A 20,641-nucleotide genomic window follows, 5' to 3' on the forward strand; every position below is an offset into this window, starting at 1 on the left:
GGTGATACACTAATTACCCACCTAAGGAAAATAGATCAAGGATCTTCTCCACATGAAAACTATACACTCATTAATCCCCAAATAACCATTAATACGATTAATATGTATGTCACACCCTATAAGAGAAATTCCGCATTATTGCCGCCAATTTTACCATGTTGGACATTTTCCCTGCCTTAATTATTTGTTTTGACCTGGGTGGTTAGTAATTTGATTAAACCTAACCTCATAAAAAACAAAGTAAAAATAGCACTATGATATATATATATATATATATATATATATATATATATAAAACCGAAAGCTTTGATGAAATTTTGAAGCAAAACGATCACCTTAGTTACGTAGATTTAGGAAAATTTTCGTTTAGTTATGTGGAAGCAACAACAGAGTGGCATCTTTTTGTGCTCGTTCATGCGCTGGACTTGAAGAAGAGACGACTTTTTCTTCAGCTTCAACGACGTCGTTTGGCTTAAAGAAATTAGAATAAAATCTAAACGGTCTATTTTGTTCTTTTTTTTTTTTTTTTTTTTCAGAGGACATGCATGAGACGGAATAACATCGATCTCTTATCTTCATTGAACAAAGAAACCTAATAATTGAACAAAAAGACCTAATAATGCAGAACAGGATGCACTTCTTATCACAATAATTGAAGAAAAAACACGTACACGGCACAATATGGTAAATTATTTGACATGAAAAGCAGTATAAATACCATTTGATTAATAAAGGAATATGTCTGAGATACCTATATATATATATATTCCACTGGAACCTTGTAAAATAATGGTTTATTTTTCCATTGTACTATAATTATATTATTTCTCGTCGTTGGCAACTCGGGAACCAATCTAGCTTGTTTCTTTTTAACTTTCTTCGTCAGCTCTTAGCTTGCCAGATCAGATGGTCCATTTGGAAAGATATTATATATATATATATGTGTGTGTGTGTGTGTGTTTACTGTGCTATTTATTTCCCTCTGCATATATGCCTACCCTGCCGCTGGATTTGAGATTACATATAGATGAGCATATTTATACCGTTAGATGCGATAAATTAAATAAAATATTAACGGTATCAACGGTAAAGTAGTTTAGATGGGATTTAAGGCATCTGAGTGAGCAGCATGCTATAGAATTTATTGGTTCTCGACAAAAAAAGAAAAAGAAAAAACTCTGTATTCATCGTCAGCAAGGAGAATAGAACCGTAGTCATGGCCTTCTGTCATTATCTAGCGTTCGTCTTTCATAGACCCAGTGTGTGATATACAGAAGCAAGCGTCCAATATATTAAGCCTGCTTTTGTTTTTTCCTTACCCTGCTTTTTCTTCGGAGTCGTCTCTTTAACTCACTCCTGCGGTTCGCCGCGTTTGCCGTCTCTATATATTAATACCATATACCTCTTTGTAGATATAATTAAGATGGCTGCTACCTCAAAATCATGGCCGTTGACTTGGGAGCAGGGAGTGGGAGCAGTGGCATGGCCTTCTTTGTTCAATTCTGGTTCGAGGAGCTTGAGAATTCGGAGTCTCCCTAGGGCTTGTCCGCGGCTGATCAGAACGGGGAAAAGAGACCCGAGATGTTCGGTGGCGAAAGGGTACGAGGTGGTGGAGCGTCAAGTAGTGAAACAAGAAGAATATTATATATCGGAGGAGGACATGAGGTTTGTAGACGCCCTTCGAGAAGCCCAGCCATATGTTTATTTGCACAGAGGCAGTACCTTTATTGTTGTCATCTCTGGGGACCTTCTTGCAACTCCTTTCTTGGATACCCTTGTCAAGGTTCTCTCTCTCTCTCTCTCTCTCTCTCTCTCTCTCTCTCTCAAGTTCTAGAGCTGATGATGATCTGTGTGACACGAGTCATGTGGTGCGCCCTCGGAGAAAACAAAATTATTTAAGCCGTTAGATTTTTCTTCTTTTTCTTGGGACGAATGGGTCAAAGCCCCTCCAAACCCAAAAACCTGACCGATCGGCAATTTCTCAGACAAACAATGAAAGAAGAACATCTCTCCAAAAAAAAAAAAAAAAAAAAAAAAAACAGTGAAGAAATGTCACCAAGTCAATTATGTCTTTGACTCTTCTGCACCATCCCTTTTCATACAGTATTAGAGTATTTAGAAAAAGTGCAACGGTGGGAACCGGAAACAGAACATCTGTAGTATTTTGGAATTTGGATTCTCCAATTAGAAAGATAAAAATACTCATTTAATAAACTGAAAAAGAATTGTACTAGGATGTTTTTAAGTGGGTTGGTTTAAGATAATTTCAAAGTGCGCTAGCTGATTTGGAAGACATTTGAGAAGGTGCTCCTTTACTTTTTCCTTCTTTCATTCTCGATTGTTTTTCACTTCTCTTTTCTTTTTTTGTTGCTGGAAAAAAGCTAAGACCAATGACCATGGCGGACATGACTAATTTCACACAAACGTATTGAAATTGCGTTTTTTTGCATAGAGTGACACTTTCATTTTATATAAGCTATATGCTCTTGTCAATTATCTAAATAAATAAAAAATTAAAATATGTCACGTCATTTAATATAAAGTGAATATAATGAATATTCCGGGGTTACTCTTTTGCATATACAGTAAGACAGGAAAATAACTACTTTCACACGTATTTTATTTAAGTATGACCTTTGGCATACATGTTGGGTCGGATAAAACATTGGTGGTTAGAAAATCTTTTCAGGCATGGTTTCCTTACTATACACGCGGGGTTGTCTGCTTTTCAGGGCTTTCTAATTCCTTTGATGTTGATGTGGTGATAATTATTGAGCAAGTTTAAGTTGGTAAAGGGTCATTGGAGTAATAATTCAGAATTATTATCCATAAGACTAATCATCTTCTTCTTCTTCACATTTTCAGTTGTTGAAATGGAGAGATTAAGGACCAACCATTCCACCCTCACCCCACCACCAAAACAAACTTAAACCAACCATTCAAAGTACAAAATATGTCTTAAAATACAATTAAGAAAAAAAAAGAAAAGATTATTACACATTAATTACTAAAAATAATTTGTTTACTGCTAATAACAAAATGAGGAAACACAAAACACTTCTTCTTAAAATACTAAAAATAAAGAAAGATTTGGACATTTATATGACGTCAAAGCAGAACAGCCGTCCATAAAAGACATTAATCAAAGTCCAAAAGGCAGTCCCTATCTCAGCAAAAACAAAACTGAGATGGGCCTTTTGTGTTGAACGCTGGCCCTGAAATGGAGGCTTCAAGACAAAGAACTAAAGAAGCATAAATGGGAGACCTTACTGAACCCAAGTGTGGTCGTGGCGGCTAGGCAAGAATCTCTCTCTCTCTCTCTCTCTCTCTGTCTGGGTCCCGCCGCGACCATCGCCACCGGTCAGCCATGGCAGCTTCGGCTTCGAGCACCTTCAACAGTGCTTTTCAAAACCTCCCAAGGGTTTTTCCCAGTCAAAAAAGCAGGCTTTGCTGGGCTCGCCAGTGTTTCCGGTTCAGGACAGAAAGGACGGGACGTTTAAGGCCGTTGTCGTCGGTGGTGAAGGGAGAGAAGGGAGTTTTGCGGAAATGCAATGTGCATAGCCAGCCGGACGGTGAGAGTGAGAGTGAGAGTGTGAAAGAGAGCTATAATTCGGTGGAGGACGAGCAGTTCGTGCGGTGGTTTCGTGAGGCGTGGCCTTACCTGTGGGCTCACAGGGGGAGCACCTTCGTTGTGATTATTTCCGGCGAAAACGTCGCTAGCCCTTTCTTGGATCCCATTCTCAAGGCACGTCCTCTTCGTTTTCTCAATCCTTCGTTATCTAACTTATCTGTTTGGTTAGTGAGAAAATGCAATAAACGCGAACGTAAAGGAATTGACTTTTCTTGGTTCTTTTGAGATTTGCAATTACAAAAAAGGAATTCTTCACTTGGGTTTTATGAGATGCACCGGCCTGTATTAGGTTGTTTAACTAAAGAGAGAGCAAGAGCGTGTGTGTGAGCGAGGTGCGGAACCGAGAATTCTCCATGTTCTTGTCGGCAAACCCATTGAATTGTGCGCTACGAAACACGTGGACGCCCTCCCATCCCTTAAATTCTTATATAGGATTTGATTCTGGGTCGTAGGTAAAATGCTCGAAGATTTTACTAGCTAAATTATATGATTCTTTGGTTTTTGTTACGGGTGTATGTCTATGTGTGCGCCTAATATGTAACCCTTTCGGGTATATTCATTAACATGGTGGGCTGCATAATGGTTTCTGTAGTGAGTGTATGTCCATGTCCATGTGTGTGCCTAATATGTAACCCTTTCGAGCTGTGTTCACTAACACGGTGGGCTGCTTTTTGGTTCACATTTTTATGGCATAAGTATATCTGTATGCAGGATATTGCTTTTCTGCATCATCTGGGGATAAGATTTGTGATTGTTCCGGGCACCCATGTCCATATTGACAAGCTTTTGGAGGAGAGAGGTCAGTGAGGACCTTGTTGCTTTGTACCCTGGTGTATCTTATTGTACATGTGCAATTTTGAGCCTCAGAGACTAACTTTTTAATGGAATATCGCTCTGTTTTTTCAGATAAATTTTCCTTAATGCTAATTTATTAAAAAAATGTATTCTTTACCTACTTCTGATTTCTATTTGTTTAATTTTTTTCCCAGTAACATGAAATGCTTCGTTTGCAGTTGACAGCCGTGTACTTCTTGCAGGACGCGAGCCTAAGTTTGTTGGTGAATACAGGATAACTGACAATGAAGCTCTGGCGGCTGCGACGGAAGCGGCTGGAGGGATTCGTATGATGCTAGAGGCAAAACTTTCTCCCGGCCCCTCCATTTGCAACATTCGTCGACATGGTGAGAGTAGTCGTTGGCATGAAGTTGGTGTCAGTGTTGCAAGTGGCAACTTTCTTGCAGCCAAGGTAAGAATGCTTACTCTTTATTCAATGTCCATCTCTGATTCCCTTCTGTGTTAAAGAATTGGTGGCCTTCTGAGGTTCTTTATTTAGGCTTTGGGTTTTCTGTCATTTCTACTGTATTCTTGCTGGTTTGAGGCTTGTTGATTTCATTTGCAGAGAAGAGGAGTTGTGGAAGGCGTTGATTATGGAGCAACGGGTGAAGTTAAGAAAGTTGATGTTTCTCGAATGCGCGAGAGGCTTGATGCTGGTTGCATAGTTATATTAAGCAACTTGGGCTATTCTAGCTCTGGAGAAATTTTAAATTGCAAGTATGTTATGTAGAGTTTGGTGTTCTTTTCTTTTACCTGGCATTTGTTTTTTTTTTTCAACTATAACCTGTAATAAATCTTTATTTCCTTTGGTATTAAGAATTTGGCCATGTTTAAACACTTCTTCCCTTGCATATAGACTATAACCTACCTAAGCCTCATTAACCAGTGTCATCTAATAACTTGATTTAAGTGACTTATAAAAAAAAATCTAATAACTTGATTTAAGTGACCCAAAAGGAAAAAAGGATTTAAACTTCACGTGAAAAATGCTTAAAACCTGTTTACTGATTACTAGTGCTTTATGCTTTTCAAATTTCAGCACATATGAAGTTGCAACTGCTTGCGCATTAGCTATTGGAGCGGACAAGCTTATTTGCCTCATAGATGGTCCAATTCTGGATGAGAGTGGACGCCTTATTCGCTTCTTGACCCTTCAAGAAGCGGACATGTTGATTCGTGAACGAGCTAAACAAAGTGAGATAGCTGCCAACTATGTGAAAGCAGTTGGTGAAGAGGATCGCACTTCTCCTAGACGTAATAATTCTAATGGGGCTGTCCCTTCTCAGAATGGGAAGGTTTCTGTTGAAAGACATAATCCAACCTTTCATAACGGTGTTGGTTTTGACAATGGGAATGGAATTTGGACTGGTGAACAGGGTTTTCCTATTGGCGGTCACGAGCGCCAAAGTCGATTAAATGGTTACCTCTCAGAATTGGCTGCTGCAGCTTTTGTTTGTAAGGTAAGTCCAGTTGACCCATTTTTTTTTTCCATCATCATCAGTAGTGATGGATGTTTCCTAAGTAATGATGCCCTTCTAAATCATCATTTTTTGTTTTCCTGATTTTTTTTGGAAAAATATACCACATTTAGTTTCTCGAAGCTAACCATAATGTGTTCAAAACCTGACTGGTGGTAATGCAGAAGTTTCCTTAACTAAAAAGAAAAAAAAAAAAAGGTTAAAAGGAAGTTGAATCCATCTATTTAACGATAAAGCAATTCCACTTCTTTGTAAACTTGCTTTTGATTTTCTTAATATTGAAACTAATCAAAATTGATCTTTTTGCTCTATGCTGCTGATAAAGGATCACTATCTATAAACCTGAAAGCTCTCTTTAGCCAATTTTTATTTATTTACTCACCAAAAAATTATTTTTGTTTCATCTCTTTTTTTTTTTTTTTTTTTGGAAAAAGAAGGGCTCTTTTGTTTTTCGGAGAGAGAGGAGGGGGAAGGAGGTTAGGAGGATACTAATAAATAACGTGTGTTATACCTATGAAGCGGGAGTCACTAGTTCGAATCTTCCCTTACCCCTCCCCTTGGGGCCAATTATTTATAAATTAAAAAAAAAGGTGTTGATGATTCACTATGAATTAAATATATGCAAGGTTGAAACACCAAATTAGGAAGGTAAAAAAAAGAAAGCAAATATTTTAGGAAAATCACATGAAATCTAATAATGACCAATGAAAAGTGGATATGGGACCATTTATCAATTATATAATTTGGGCTTGGAGTCCCTGCAAAATATTTTTTATGAAAGCAAATATAAAGATAGAAGTCCTCAATGCACTTTATGCTTTCTTTTTGATAAAAACTTGATTATCTATGTCGATCTCACATGTTAAACTCTTTGTAGCTATGAGCTCTTTGTGGCTGATGATTGGTGGACTGGGATTCATTATACATTTTGAGTTAAATGTATAGTATGAGGTTAACAATGATTTAACAACATCTAATTTGGAATGTTGTTCTGGTGTGCAACTCTATGTAATAACTCCTTGACAAAACACCAAGTAATTGCCAAGACCTTCACTACTGTGTGTATGAGCAGGTGGTATGTTACCTACCACAAAGACAGCAGGTGGTATATCCTTCATGCTTTTTTATTGCAGCTTTGTCTGTAACTAATAACTATAAGAATATTTTTATCTTTTCTCACACTAGAACGTTGCATTTTACTATTGTAATGTTTATGTGCCTTGTGCTACATTTACTTTCTCTGAAAAATGGCTCATCAAATTCTCAGGTCTTAGAAAGCCTCTTGACATGATATGTGTATCAACTGCTTTTTATGTTGGTTTGAAGCACCTTGCCAACATTATTTTCTCCTTTATTGTCAGGGGGGTGTTCAAAGAGTTCATTTGTTAGATGGCACTAAAGGTGGAGTTCTATTGTTGGAATTGTTTAAAAGAGATGGGATGGGGACGATGGTTGCTAGGTATAACTGTCATCTTGTGAAAGCTGATTTTTCAACCGTAACTTATGTCTAATGCTGATTAATTATGTGCTGATTAAGAGGTGTGTGCTCGTTATTGGTGGGCTTTATGGCTATCATCTGTATTTATATTATCGCTATATACTAATAGTAATGTCCCATGTGTAATATTCATTTCTCAAGATTTTGTCCACCAGTTGGTTGGTTGGCATCCTAGCGGACTTTTGAATGGCATTTTGACACGTGGCACATTATTGTGATTTGACTTTGCCTATGTTGTTCTACGAGTAGTTTCCCTGCCCTAGGTTGAGTAATGCTTAGGTTTATAACCTTCATTTGCCTGGAGCATTTGTGGGTTTCATTCCTTGCAGACCTGCTGGATCTATTCTTTTCCCTTTCCCTTCAAAAGGCAGGTCGTTTAGTTTTGCCAATTAGGGAGCCTGGCTAACTTTTTTGATATATATAGATATATATTAATTATTATTATTATTATTTATTAAGCTATTTTGGTCCTTTTCTGTTCTCTTTCTTTTACCCACCTGGTCCTGTTTTCTTCAATATAAGACATCATGTTGATGATTAGCCCATAATAAGTTCTGATTGCAACGGAAAGTCCCTTGAAAGTAGAACTGGTGGTAGAGATTTGCTGAAAATTATTCTAAGTGATAGGTTGTCAGTGGGAGTGTGAGACATTTCCTTATGATCAGCACTTATCCGGTTGACTTTCCTTTATGGTCAGAGCATACCTTACATCCTGTTTCAGTAAATTGTTTTGGGGACATCCTTTTATAATTAGAATTCCTTACTTTGTCATGATTTGATAAGCATGTGAAGCTTTATAATGGTGTTACCGTTTCTGTCCCAAGTGCAGCTTTCTTGAAACATCAAGCATTAAGCAGTTTTAGGCTCATCTCCCTGAGTCCCATTTAGATGCCAATGAGTAAAAAAAGTAAGAAATAAGAAGATAATGCTATATGCAACACAGATGACTAATTAGTATAGTTCTGGGAGATTTGTTGTTTTAGAAACTATATTTACCTGGAAATGATCTCTTTTTCAGAAGTTGTACTACAGATGGCATGAATCTGCTACTAAATTATGAAGCCGACATTTGATTGTTAGACTGATGCAGTCATGATGCTGATTTATACTTGATTAAGCTGTTCTTGATCCCATTGACTAACATGTGCTTTTAATTCTATTAGTGACCTTTATGAAGGAACTCGAAATGCTAGGGTCCCAGATTTCTCTGGGATAAGACAAATCTTACTGCCTTTGGAAGAATCTGGCGCATTGGTTCGCCGGACTGATCAGGAGGTTTGCACTCTTGCTCTTTCATATTTCTAATCAACAGGCCTGTAGAGCTTATTGCTTATGTGCTTATTGATGTTAATACCGAAAGACTGGCCATTTTTTGTTATAAGTTCACTTGAACTGGAACTGATATTTATGTGTTTTGTGCTTTTTGTGTTAATAGCTCCATGACGCACTGGATTCATTTGTAGTCGTGGAAAGAGAAGGTCAGATCATTGCTTGTGCTGCTCTTTTTCCTTTCTTCGAGGATAAGTGTGGAGAGGTTGCTGCTCTTGCAGTTTCTCCTGATTGCCGTGGGCAAGGACAGGGAGACAAATTACTTGGTATGATTTTAAATATCCCTGTTTCACTGTGCTTCAACAACATCTGAGATTTGCACACAGAGTGGGACATATTAGTGATTTTTTGTTCATTATATTTGGTGGTCCTTGGTCTATTTTGATAGAAATTGTAGTAGTAATAAAAATTGGAGGAATAATAATAGAAATAGCAGAATCATTCTCTTTAAAAAAAATTTAGAAGCTTCGTTATATCATAAAGATGAGGTGGTTTTGTGCTCATTATTGTATTTCTTTTCTATAAAAATTACCAGCTTTATTGCTTGACACTTTTTGTGCAAAGTTATAACTGAAGAGTAAAATCTGCAGATTACATTGAGAAGAAGGCTTCCTCGCTTGGATTGAATAGGCTTTTCCTACTTACCACACGAACTGCAGATTGGTATTTGCAACCTCCTACTGCTTGAAATAAATTCAATTGATGTATGCTAATTGTGTCCAACTTGCCGAGGATTCTATAAAACATATACAAAATGCTGAAAATGACTTGCTGGATAATGTTGTTGGAGTATGTTGGTTCCTATTCTTAAAAGATCTATTCTATTCTTCATGCATATTTTTATTGTTAAATTGATTCATTTAATTGATATTACAGTACTGTTTGACCTTAGGTTTGTCACTATGATGTTATGTCCTAATTCTGGGAAAAGCTTTGCCCTTTGTTTTCTGCTACTCGATTTTCATTTTATAAAACTATTGGTTTTAGTCTACTATTTTTTATGGGAATTTTGGGCTTCAAGGGGTTATTTCCTATAATCTGTTTATGATAACTTCATAGGGAGAGCTAGCATAGAAATGTTTTTTGATTCCTTAGCATTTTTTTTTAGCTGTTCCAAAACCCATCTTAAGGAATGATGGAAGGGAATAAAATTCTATGGCTTGAATCTTTAGTATTCTCTTATTTATTATCTGTGTCTACTATTTAGAAAAAGTACCATCACCCATTGTTACTAAGAAACAGAAAGAATAAGTTTGTTTAGCACTCAGTTTATTGTCATTACTTTTATGGCATGCTGAAATTGGGTAAAATGCTCACTTTTGACAAACGAATATCTACTTTTTGTTTTACAGGTTTGTGAGGCGCGGTTTCTCTGAATGTTCAATTGCATCAATACCAGAGAAGAAAAGGAGAAAGATCAATCTATCCCGAAAATCCAAGTATTATATGAAGAAGCTGCTACCTGATAGAAGTGGAATTACTGTTGATAGGGCAACCATTTGAGTTGCAATACTACAACTTGGAAAATCACCAATAGTAAATCAGAAAGATAAAGTATACTGTAGATATCACATATTATTGTGTCAGAATTTTGGAGTTCTCCGCTTTATTAAACTAGCCTCTAAGCTTACTTGGCTAGTTTTCAGATTGTATTGGGATATCTTCCATTTCTTTTTGCCTGGAAGTTGGCCAATTTCAGACTGTTTTAGAAAAAAGGATGGTTGTGTCTCAATCCACATCCTAAGATGCTTAGCTGAGGCAAGAATAATGAATGAGATGGTGATTATTTCTAATGTCTTTGTTTAACTGTTAATTTTGGGGAAGATTGCCGTGGTGGTTATTTTACAAGTCTTGTAAACCATGAATAAATTGATGGGAAGAAAAAAAAAATAGCTTTCGACTCTAAATGGAGAAAAATGTTCATATCCCAATTCTGTCCTCAATTTTGCACCAAGTGCTCACTTTTAAACAAAATCGCAAAACTTGTCATGTTTAAGAGTGCGTTTTAAAAAAGTAGTTTGGAAATGTGGAAAAAAATTTGTTTTCAAATCGTAGGCAATGTTGTACTTTCTAAAAATACACGATTTTAAATGTTAGGCTATTTTGGCTTGATGTTACTAGGAAAAAAAAAATGATTAAACGTATAAAACCTTGGAACTTTGAAAAAGGATTTTCCAACAATTACAAGGAGCTCTAAGAACTTTGAATAGTTCAAAATCTGACTTCCAAAAATAGGTAGAAGAATGAGGCCTATCATGAGACATAATAATGCATTACAAACTAATGACCATTATACTTCAACTGGATTATTCTATTCCATCTCTTACAAATAAAATAACTCGAATCAAAATACTTAATAGCATAACAATGCATTTATACAACACTCTTACCCTGAAAATGAAATTACCGTGATTTTACAAAATGCTTAACTATATTTTAAACAAATTGTATTTTCATTAACTTCGTTTTAAAGACGTCATTTATAAAATTACAAATTCTGAAACCGCTAAATCAAACCAACACCGAGTCCAATATGAATCGTGCTTTAACTGGATATGAACACTATTTTATGTGGAGCAGAATGCTAATGACATTTTTTTTTTGCAAGTGGAGATCAGCCACTGGTTTCATACCACGTGGATGCATGTGAAGCCTTGGTTATTGGGCTCGACTAGAATAAGCATTCAGTCATAATTTCCAATCATCTTCGCAATCAATTTTGCATTTTCAGTGCAAGTATCTTCTCAGCCAATCCCAGAAATAAATACAAAAGACCCTTCCGGTGTGGTTGGGCAAATCACTTTCAAGGAGGTAGCTGATGCCAACACGTGAAATATAAAAAAGTTCACAAGCAGAGAACGCGCAACTTACCCCAATGAGTGGCTGTGAACCACTAGGTAAAGAAGATCAAACAGAGGAATAGGCAATGAAGCTGGTGCCGTACTCCCCTTTGAATGTATATAAAGGAGGCACAATCAATCAAATTCATCGGGGAGTGCAACTTAAATGTGCTATAGTTATACAAAAGAGTACACATCATAATTCTCATTTATTAAGATAAAGGAACTCATTTTGGGCAAATGACTTTTCAAGGAAGAATGTGCTAAAAAGAAAACTTCAAGGCTCATTGCCTTTATGATAGAACCAAGAAAAAACATCCGTGACATATATCAATCTTCAGTTTTTGGGGGACCCTTCCACCTGAAGTTGTCAGCATATGCCCTCACCTGCAACCAGAAAATAAAAGGCTCTGCAGCGTTAGAGCTGAAATGGATATTTTGAACAAGCAGATGAAACAGTAAATTAGGGACAGCCGTTCTCATGTTACTTCTTTAGACGTGTTGACTCATAACCATCTAAATCCATGAACTTATTTGGACACATTTAATCAACATTCCACCCCTGGAAGTAGCGCCTGGCTGGAGGATAAACTTGAGTTTGAAACCATTACCTCCAATGCCCATTTTTCTTTTTTCTTCCTTTTTTTAGTTTTTTGGCAACGTTCACAGGATCTAAAACCATTGGTCTGCTACAAATTTTTCTTCCACCCTCCATATCTACAGTTGAATCTACCACAAATACGTCACCTTAACAATTTCTGAGAATTGTTTTAGGAAATTAGGTGTAGCATCAAATGTTCAAATCACATTTTGGCTGATGAGTAAACATACAGAGACCCAAAAAAATCAGAAGGCATAAAAATAAAATAAAATAAAATAAAAAATAAAAAATACTCTCCAGAACACAAAAAGAAGAGGACAAATTAAAAGTCCTAACCTGCTTCAAGAGGATAATTCAAAAAGAATTATATAAACTGAAAAACCAATTAAGCATTGTTTTCCTTTTTAAAAGAGATGTCCTACTTTGTTTTCTTCTCCTTTTTCCAATTAAACATAATTTTCTAAGTGGGAAAAGAGAAAGAAACAATCTAGATACAAGGAGGAAAGGTCGTTTGTAGCGAGAATTCAAATCTTGAAGGAAAGTCTTAGTCAAGAATAAATGACTGCATCGGGGGCTAAATTTCAAAGAAGCACGCCATTTAACTGTTCCATAGTGACTGTGTGCAGCAAGTATAGACAGTGAGAAGCTAGAACCTAGTCATTGGAATTTCACAAAACTTCAAGACCATTCTCTATTCTTATGGCCATCCAAAAGCATTTATCTCAGTATCAAATCAAACAACAGTTATTGTGAGTCTGCTGCTCCCTTCTAAAGATACAAATAATGCTATTTGTAGGATCATTGAAATACATAAGAATCTCAGGAAAAAAAGTGAAAGAATCTCAAACCTTCAATAATGGTGTTTGGTGTTTCTTAACCTGCAGATGAGTACAAGAACTGTTGTCAATATGTTTAATGGGAACTAGAAGTTGAAGAAAAATGTGCAATCATCAAAGAACAATCAATGGGGTTTTCACTCAATAATTTAAACAATTTGAAGAGAAGTAATAATAGTAAAATACTACAAGCCTATTACAACATAACATTATAAAAGACATGCAGATGCATAGCTATCAACAGCTGAACATTTTAACAAGGGACAACAAAAGGCAGAATTGTAACTCGTATTTCATGTCCATCTAGCAGACTAGCACCATAGACTGACCAGAATTCTCACAAACTCAGAGATGTGAAGTTGTGTGTGCTCAAATACAGACGTAAGTAAGACCAGATAAGCAAGCATGTGATAGCAACAAGAGTATGAGAATGAACATTGAAATAAATAGATTTGAAAGGATATTGGAGTCAAAGACCATAAAAAAATCCCTTAGAGTAGCAATTTTTCTAAAAGTAAATAACACATACCACATAATCCCAACCATGCCTTTCTGCAAATGACTTTGCAGCTTCTTCACTGTCAAAACCAAGTCCAGCATCACCAACATTAGCATATGGGTCCCCAGTGGATGTCCATCCCATCAATGGATTTTCCCACCTACGAATGTATTAGTTGGCGAGGAGAAACCATTAATCATGTAATCAAGGTTATAAAATTATGGTTCAATTGAAACTAAAAATATTCATATCAAGAACTTGATTGCAGGCTCTACTGGAACTTATAACGTGTGCTGTCAATTAAGCTGACATGACCTTCAGTTGCCCAAGCAGGCAAACGATGCACATCCACTTTGGCCCAAATTCAAGAAAGAAATTTTAAAGTAAAAGCCAAGAATTTTAGCTTACACAGCTATTCTAAAATTACTTTGTAATCCTTGACAATAAATCACTGGAATATAACAACTCCTAAATGTCAAATATTTTGGTATGATTTAGAAATTTTCATGAAAAGTTCAAGTCGTCATTATGCATGGATTGAACAACATATTGTTAGCGTATGTAAGTATCAATTCTAAGAGAATATTCAGGCTGCATAGCAGAAAGCCTAGTGCACAACGTTGCATTTGACGTACATTATTTACCTACCTAGCCAAAGAAAATTGTTGAAGCAAAAGATAATAGATTTCATGACTGAAGTGATAACCCATAAAGGCTTCTCCACCAAGAGGAATTATACAGATAAAAGAACCTACTTCTGTGTTGACATAAAATTGATCTTCCACTTTCCAACTTTTCCAGATCCTTGTTGAGTAGCAGTTCTAGCCGGCGAGTAAATGACAACCTACAATGAATGTAACAGATTGAAGTGAAGAAGTTGATAGAAATCTTAAACACAGTGAGATTATCAAATGAAGCAAAAAAGCGACATAACACAAGCAACTATGCAAATCCATTGGTAAAAGCTTCCTGTGATAAAAAGCATCAGATCACCCTCAAGTTAAGCCCTGAGTTCTCTTGGACCAACGGCTTGTTACATGTCCTCAATAGTGAAAGTCTGGCTCCAGAGATCTATTGATATAAAAGCAACAATGACACCACAGAAATTGCCTCAAATTCATACTTCCAAAGGCATCTGTCAAGTAGTGCTAGAGTACACATGAAATCAACAAAAAAAGTTTAATCGCTCACGCTAAGAACATTGAACTAAGCTCTTTATTTACACCCAGAAATCCAAACGTAGCAATCCACTGCCTGGAAAAATTTTGGCCAGGAAATACAACAATTTTCACTTCTCTCTGTGAGAAAAAGGGTGCCCATCAGTATCGAACCAGTTTTCTACATTATTGACTAATGCTCTTGCGGAAACCGTTCACACCCTCACATATATAAACGTTTCCAGCTTCCCTCAATTCCCAAAAAGCTCGCAAACAAAAATGCCTAGCCCAAGTTTTGATATTTGAAAGCTACAGAAAATGGGCTAACTTGGCAAAATGAAATTCCCCAATCCCTAGAATTACAAAGTCATCAAACTCTAGCTATTATCAATAGGCATGTGATTCATTTAGGAAAAGTTCAAAAACACTGAAAGAATGTGACCCGTTTGAAAATGGATTAAAAAAAATCAAACCGAAAGATCAATTCTATGGAAAAGAAGGTCCATCAGGGTCGCGTACCCTACGGCGAAGGTGTTCATCTGGGATTCCGGAGACTATGCCGACCTCTCCGGGATAGACCTCCACCAACGCGTCGGTGGAGAATGGTCTGGTCCATGGCGCTAGTGTGGCCCGGAGAGCACGCGCGTGGCTCGAGAAGCGTTGCACAGAGTTCGCCATCGAATCTAACTACGACGAAACCACCACCTTCTCTAAATGCAGCTAGTAAATGACTAAAACGCATTTTAGCAAATTTGCTGATTTACCCCCTTTTTTCTTGATATATGAAAACTGCCCCACTAAACCTTCATTTCTGGTAACCTACGAATTTAATAAAATTGCTTGGTTTAATAATTCGTGCATGAATTTAGCTTAAATTAATTTATATAAACTAGGGTCAACAACATTTACCTCATCTAATTATTATATTTCGTAATGTTCTTCAATATTTCAATTTTACAACGTTTTCTCTGTTTCGATTCAAAATAACAAAAATATTTTTTATAGGATAAAAGGTTCAAAAAGAGGTAAATAATTTTTTATCTTATGAATGGTATATTCGTCATTTTTAATGAAAGAATAACATTAAAACCTAATAGTAGATTAGATAACAATTGAAACACTAAAAATAAATTGAAAAAAATGATAATTATAGGTGCTAAGTATAATTTTCCCTATAAACTATAAAGATATTGGTACATGGTTGGAGTTTAAATAAATAATCTTTTATTGATTACCCAATTTTGCTTCTATCTTCTTTTATTAGCATTATTATCATTTTTGTTTGAAAAAAATTATATTACTATCAATACTTCCTGAAAAAATTAGAACGGATTGCTCTAACAAAATCGCATGACAAATACATAGAGAAAATGATTCCAACCAAACCAGTTCTATGATGAATTATTATAGTATGACTTATTAGTTAGGGAAAATTACAGTTTACCCCCTCAAAGTTGACAGCGTTTTTCAATTCGAACACCAAAGTTTTAATTTTTGCAATCCACCCCTCCAAAGTTTCAAATTTTTGCAATTTGACCAATTTTATCTAAAACTTCTCATATTGCCCCTAATTTTTATTTTTTTATTTTTTATAAAAAAATTTTTAAAAAAATTCAGGGTGGCCGTAGCCACCCTTTTGGTCATCTGGTAATTTTTGCAACCCCAAATTTGTTTTCGTTTTCATAAAAAATAAAAAATAAAAAATAAAATCAGGGGCAATATGGGAATTTTGGGATGATATTGGTCGAATTGAAAAAAAATGAAACTTTGTGGGGGTGGATTGCAAAAATTGAAACTTTGATGTTCGAATTGAAAAACGCTGTTAACTTTGGGGGGGTAAACTGTAATTTTCCCTATTAGTTATTATCTCTATGAAAGTTGTTGGCTATGTGTGAAGTGTTTTCTATGAAATTCACATTTGAGAAAATATTTATATATATTTTGTACTTGCTTATTTATAAAAAAAAACACAAATATATATAAAGTTGACTCCTTATTTATAAAAAAGTAAAAAAGTTGTTGACAGCCAATCTCTTGTATTTGGTTTTATTTTTCTTTGCTTACTCTTAATGGTCTTATTATATTTGTTGTACAGGCAACAAATAAAAAATAAACAAACGAAAAAAATTACAGCAAATTAAGGGCACAAATGTATATTATTCTACGGTAGCACGGATGTAGTTTTATTTTGAAAACCCCAGAGAACCTTTTTAATTTCAGAAACTAAAGGGGACGCAGGCTTTTTTGGTAGAGCAATATAAAGCTGTGTTTCTCGGACAAGAAAGATAGGTCCATGTTTTTCAATCCTATATTTCGTCAATAATAATCACAATTGTTCGTACAAAATTTGGCTTATAATCAGAAATGATTAGCACGTGAAACCCACCTATTTCTCTCTAATTCTCTGCCACTCCTCCCTCAGATGTAAAATTGAGAATTAGATTGTCTCAGAATCTGTCCCGTTCATTCTGGGAACGAAAGATTTTGATACGTTTTGCGGCTGGTGAGGTCTGTTTCTTACGTTAATCTAATCAAATCATGCTGATATTTTTTCATCAAATGGATGAAATTTTTCTGCTTTGTTATGTTGCTTCCGTTTTTTATGCGGTGGGATCCATCTCGCATTACGTTCAATCTGAGCTGATTTGGAGTAAAATTTGATACTTGTGGTTGAAATTGTGTGTATTAGCCCAGTCTTATAATGTATATGGGAGTTGCGGATGGTTTAATTTGTTGGGTTTTATTCCATGTTTCGTGAGATGTATATTATCATTCATTTTCCCTTGTTTTCCTTTCTGGGTGATTGTGGTCCTTGAAGGTTTACCATCTACACTCAAAACAGAATGTTGGGTTGAGATTTTTTTGTTGGTTATCTACGTATGTGCAGTATATATGTGGGTAAAGCTCTATTCATTTTCTGATTATCTGAATTCTGTACATGGGTCCTGGTAGGCGGCAGGATCAACTGTACAGAACTTCTTCAAGAAGGTTTTGGAGTTTGTTGATGGGTGCTCCTAAGCAAAAATGGACAGCAGAAGAAGAAGCAGCCCTTAAAGCTGGAGTCATAAAACATGGGGCAGGCAAATGGCGCACAATACTAACAGACCCGGATTTCAGTGGCATCTTACATCTACGTTCGAATGTGGATCTCAAGGTATCTGTTTTAGAAGAAAGTGTGATTAGTCTTTCAGCTTCGAATATCTAGAATTTGATAATATGGATGGTGCTTCTGTTTGTTGCATCCGGCAAACTCGAACTCTATGCTTAACCTGGTTGTCAATCTCCAATCATGTGTAGTAGTTTATTGAGTTGAGTATTATATCCTCTGGACAGGATAAATGGAGAAATATAAATGTCACGGCAATATGGGGGTCAAGGCAGAAGGCCAAACTTGCACTTAAAAGGGATCTACCAACCCCTAAACTTGCTGATAACCCTATGGCTCTGAGCACTGTACCTCAGAGTGATGCAGAAATTGTTGATGCTAAGCCTCTTGCGATTTCTAGAACAACACTGCAGACTGCTGATTCAAAAGAGCCGTTTGCAAGGTTATATCTCTTGTGATATGATTATATTATATATACATGTAATACTTGGATACTTTTGATGGTGATTTGTGCTAAAATAGTTGTCATTCTTAACTTATCTGATCTAGATGTAGTAGTTAAATATATAAATCTAGTATTACTTTTCTTTAAGTTGTGGGCAAAAAATATATCAGATGGTCAGAAATTATGCTAATCTTTATGGTTTTCACATGGACTCTTCCCAAACCGTAGTCAAGTGATGGTGGAATGTTGTAATTCAATATTGGGAGTGAAGAAATGTGGAGTACCTCTTCTGCTATGACAACAAATCTCATTTGTTTCTTTAGCACATATATATACATCACACACAAGTATATATGCCAGGGAGAGGGAGTAGGACCTTCCACCCAGTAGGTCTTATGATATTTGCAACTTTCCTGAACACAGACTTACAAAGATTTCATCAAATGTCAGTCTACCATGGAAGGAGACTCAATGGCCTGTGATATCTCTTATTTCAATGTTCTTGTTGTCCTAGTTGTTGGGGTGAGATCTCTTAGTTCAATGTTCTTGCTTTCCTAGTTGTTGGGGTGAGATCTCTCAGCTCAATTTAAGGTTTTCTGTATGGTATTAAAATGTACATAAACTATAATGACCCAAGGAAAGCCCTAACCTTTACCATTGCTCCTACATTTGAGTTCATATGAGATTTTCTGCCATTGATTATTTTTCTGAACTCTAATGCACACTTGTTTCATCTACAGAAAAAGTCAGTGGAACATATTGTTCCTTACTTTCTAAATTTCTAAAGTATCATCTGTTGTGAAAATATTTATTAAGTCTTTAATGGTTATACCATTGGGTATAAATAGTTCAGTTTTATAGGAAAGAAGTTATCTTTTTTTTATTCACTTCATTTGTTGACAGTATTTCACAACCTATGCATTAATATTACTTGACATTTAGCACTGTCTAAGTTGCAAATATCGTGCCACACTTTGAAAAGTTGCTCTAAGTGAAGATGTGTCTCTTGGTTGATAAATCACCATGGCATATAGGATATTTTTCTGGCTACAAATATGTGGCAAATGGCACAGCACCATGATCAATGCTACAGTTTATTACAGCTAAAGATGTGGGTTTAATAACTTACAAACCTTCCACTCACATTTTTTTTTTAAAAAAAAAGCCTCCATATATGAGGCGAAGGTCTCCAGATGTTGTAGCCCATAAGAATCTTGTAAAGGGAACCGTGTTATCCTGTTTTTCTTGACATTATTAATTTCTTCTGTTGGAACCTCCTTTGCATGTTTTTAGGTTGGATAAGCTTATATTAGAGGCCATTACCAATTTGAAGGAGCCAAGGGGTTCTGACAGGGCTGCAATTGCTTTTTACATAGAGGTATTTCCACTTGTGTAGCTTTCAGCTGTGACTTCATAAACACGTAATGCTTGCAAAATAATTAGTCAAACTTCAAAACATCTAGGGCTTGTAATGCTTATAAGTTGTACCGACCTTCTATTCAATTTTTTTCTTGAGCAGATCTCCTTTTCTACCTTCACTTCTTTCTAATAGATTGGTTTTTATACAGATGCAGTGTCATTGCAAATGACTTCCTTTTAAGCATGATTCTTATAATAGAACAGAAACACTATTATAAAATGATTGCTGCTACTATTTTACTGTTAGATCCGACACTTCAGTGATATTAGTTGCCAATCACAACTAGCTGGTATCCAGCAGATTTTGATAATATTTATATTTTTATTAGTCTGCTTATAAATTGGCTGCCATTATTCAAAGTCGCATCAAATTTCATGAAATATTTTCTCAGTTTTGTCAGAAAGCATCAGAAAATATCACACAACTTCAGATGAGCTGGTGCATGTTTCAGTTCAGGAATTTTAGAAACACTTGCAAAGCTTGTGCTGGAAATTATTCTGAATATTATTAGTTTACTTTTTTCATAGGAGCGATATTGGGCACCGCCAAACCTCAAGAAACTATTGTCCATGAAGTTGAAACATATGACAGCAAATGGAAGATTGATCAAGGTACTCAATCCATCAACTATTGGTGTAAAAATGATAGGGAAAATGCATCAACAGTTGTCTGTGGAAACTAATGAGCCGATGAAGCTAATTGATTGAAACATTGTTCCTGAAAATCGGGATAATTGTTTTAAATTTGATACATATCATTTTTAAAGGTTGTAGGAATAATAACTATCTCGTACGATGGAGATATTTAGGAAATAAAACATTTTAATAACCATGGATGTTCCTGAAAGGTTGTGCTGCAGAAGACGGGTTAAAGAAATTTTAAATGATGTACATAGGCGGAAAGGATTATATTGTCTTATTGGGTGATGACATGAAAATTAATGTTTACAACATGCATGTATGTTTGT

The 20,641-nt window shown here is 35.8% G+C and overlaps 3 protein-coding genes across 6 annotated transcripts in view; 2 read left to right on the top strand and 1 right to left on the bottom strand.

Moving 5' to 3' along the window:
• The first annotated feature begins 1,286 nt into the window (after positions 1-1,286).
• Positions 1,287-10,563, top strand: LOC132186350 (putative amino-acid acetyltransferase NAGS2, chloroplastic). Of its 4 annotated transcripts, none has more exons than XM_059600280.2 (10): positions 1,287-1,783; positions 4,343-4,430; positions 4,645-4,877; positions 5,031-5,182; positions 5,505-5,925; positions 7,305-7,402; positions 8,605-8,716; positions 8,877-9,036; positions 9,361-9,433; positions 10,123-10,563. In XM_059600280.2, the coding sequence occupies exons 1-10, from the start codon at positions 1,424-1,426 to the stop codon at positions 10,271-10,273; spliced, it is 1,848 nt and encodes a 615-aa protein (XP_059456263.1). In that variant the 5' UTR covers positions 1,287-1,423; the 3' UTR covers positions 10,274-10,563. The 4 variants fall into 4 exon arrangements, with proteins under 4 accessions (XP_059456263.1, XP_059456265.1, XP_059456262.1 ...); XM_059600282.2 differs by having other exon boundaries at positions 1,289-1,783; positions 4,669-4,877; XM_059600279.2 differs by lacking the exon at positions 1,287-1,783 and adding an exon at positions 3,212-3,745.
• Positions 10,564-11,800: 1,237 nt separating this feature from the next.
• Positions 11,801-15,420, bottom strand: FRO1 (NADH-ubiquinone oxidoreductase-like protein). The gene is made up of 5 exons (XM_059601066.2): positions 15,223-15,420; positions 14,302-14,390; positions 13,577-13,706; positions 13,060-13,089; positions 11,801-11,997 (listed from the first exon to the last, which is right to left on the bottom strand). Exons 1-5 carry the CDS (start codon positions 15,379-15,381, stop codon positions 11,941-11,943), a joined length of 465 nt encoding a protein of 154 aa, XP_059457049.2. The 5' UTR covers positions 15,382-15,420; the 3' UTR covers positions 11,801-11,940.
• A 2,221-nt stretch (positions 15,421-17,641) lies between these two features.
• The window catches only part of TRB2 (Homeodomain-like/winged-helix DNA-binding family protein), a gene marked incomplete in the record, with an annotated part of 4,630 nt that continues 1,630 nt past the window's right edge, over positions 17,642-20,641 (top strand). The window contains 4 exon segments of the mRNA XM_088517734.1: positions 17,642-17,857; positions 18,037-18,251; positions 19,548-19,632; positions 20,202-20,285. Of these exon segments, the coding sequence (XP_088373860.1) occupies positions 17,642-17,857; positions 18,037-18,251; positions 19,548-19,632; positions 20,202-20,285 (600 nt within the window).

This window comes from Corylus avellana, chromosome 6 (assembly GCF_965113065.1).
Source record: "Corylus avellana chromosome 6, dhCorAvel1.hap1.2, whole genome shotgun sequence".
NCBI classification, from domain to species: Eukaryota; Viridiplantae; Streptophyta; class Magnoliopsida; order Fagales; family Betulaceae; genus Corylus; species Corylus avellana.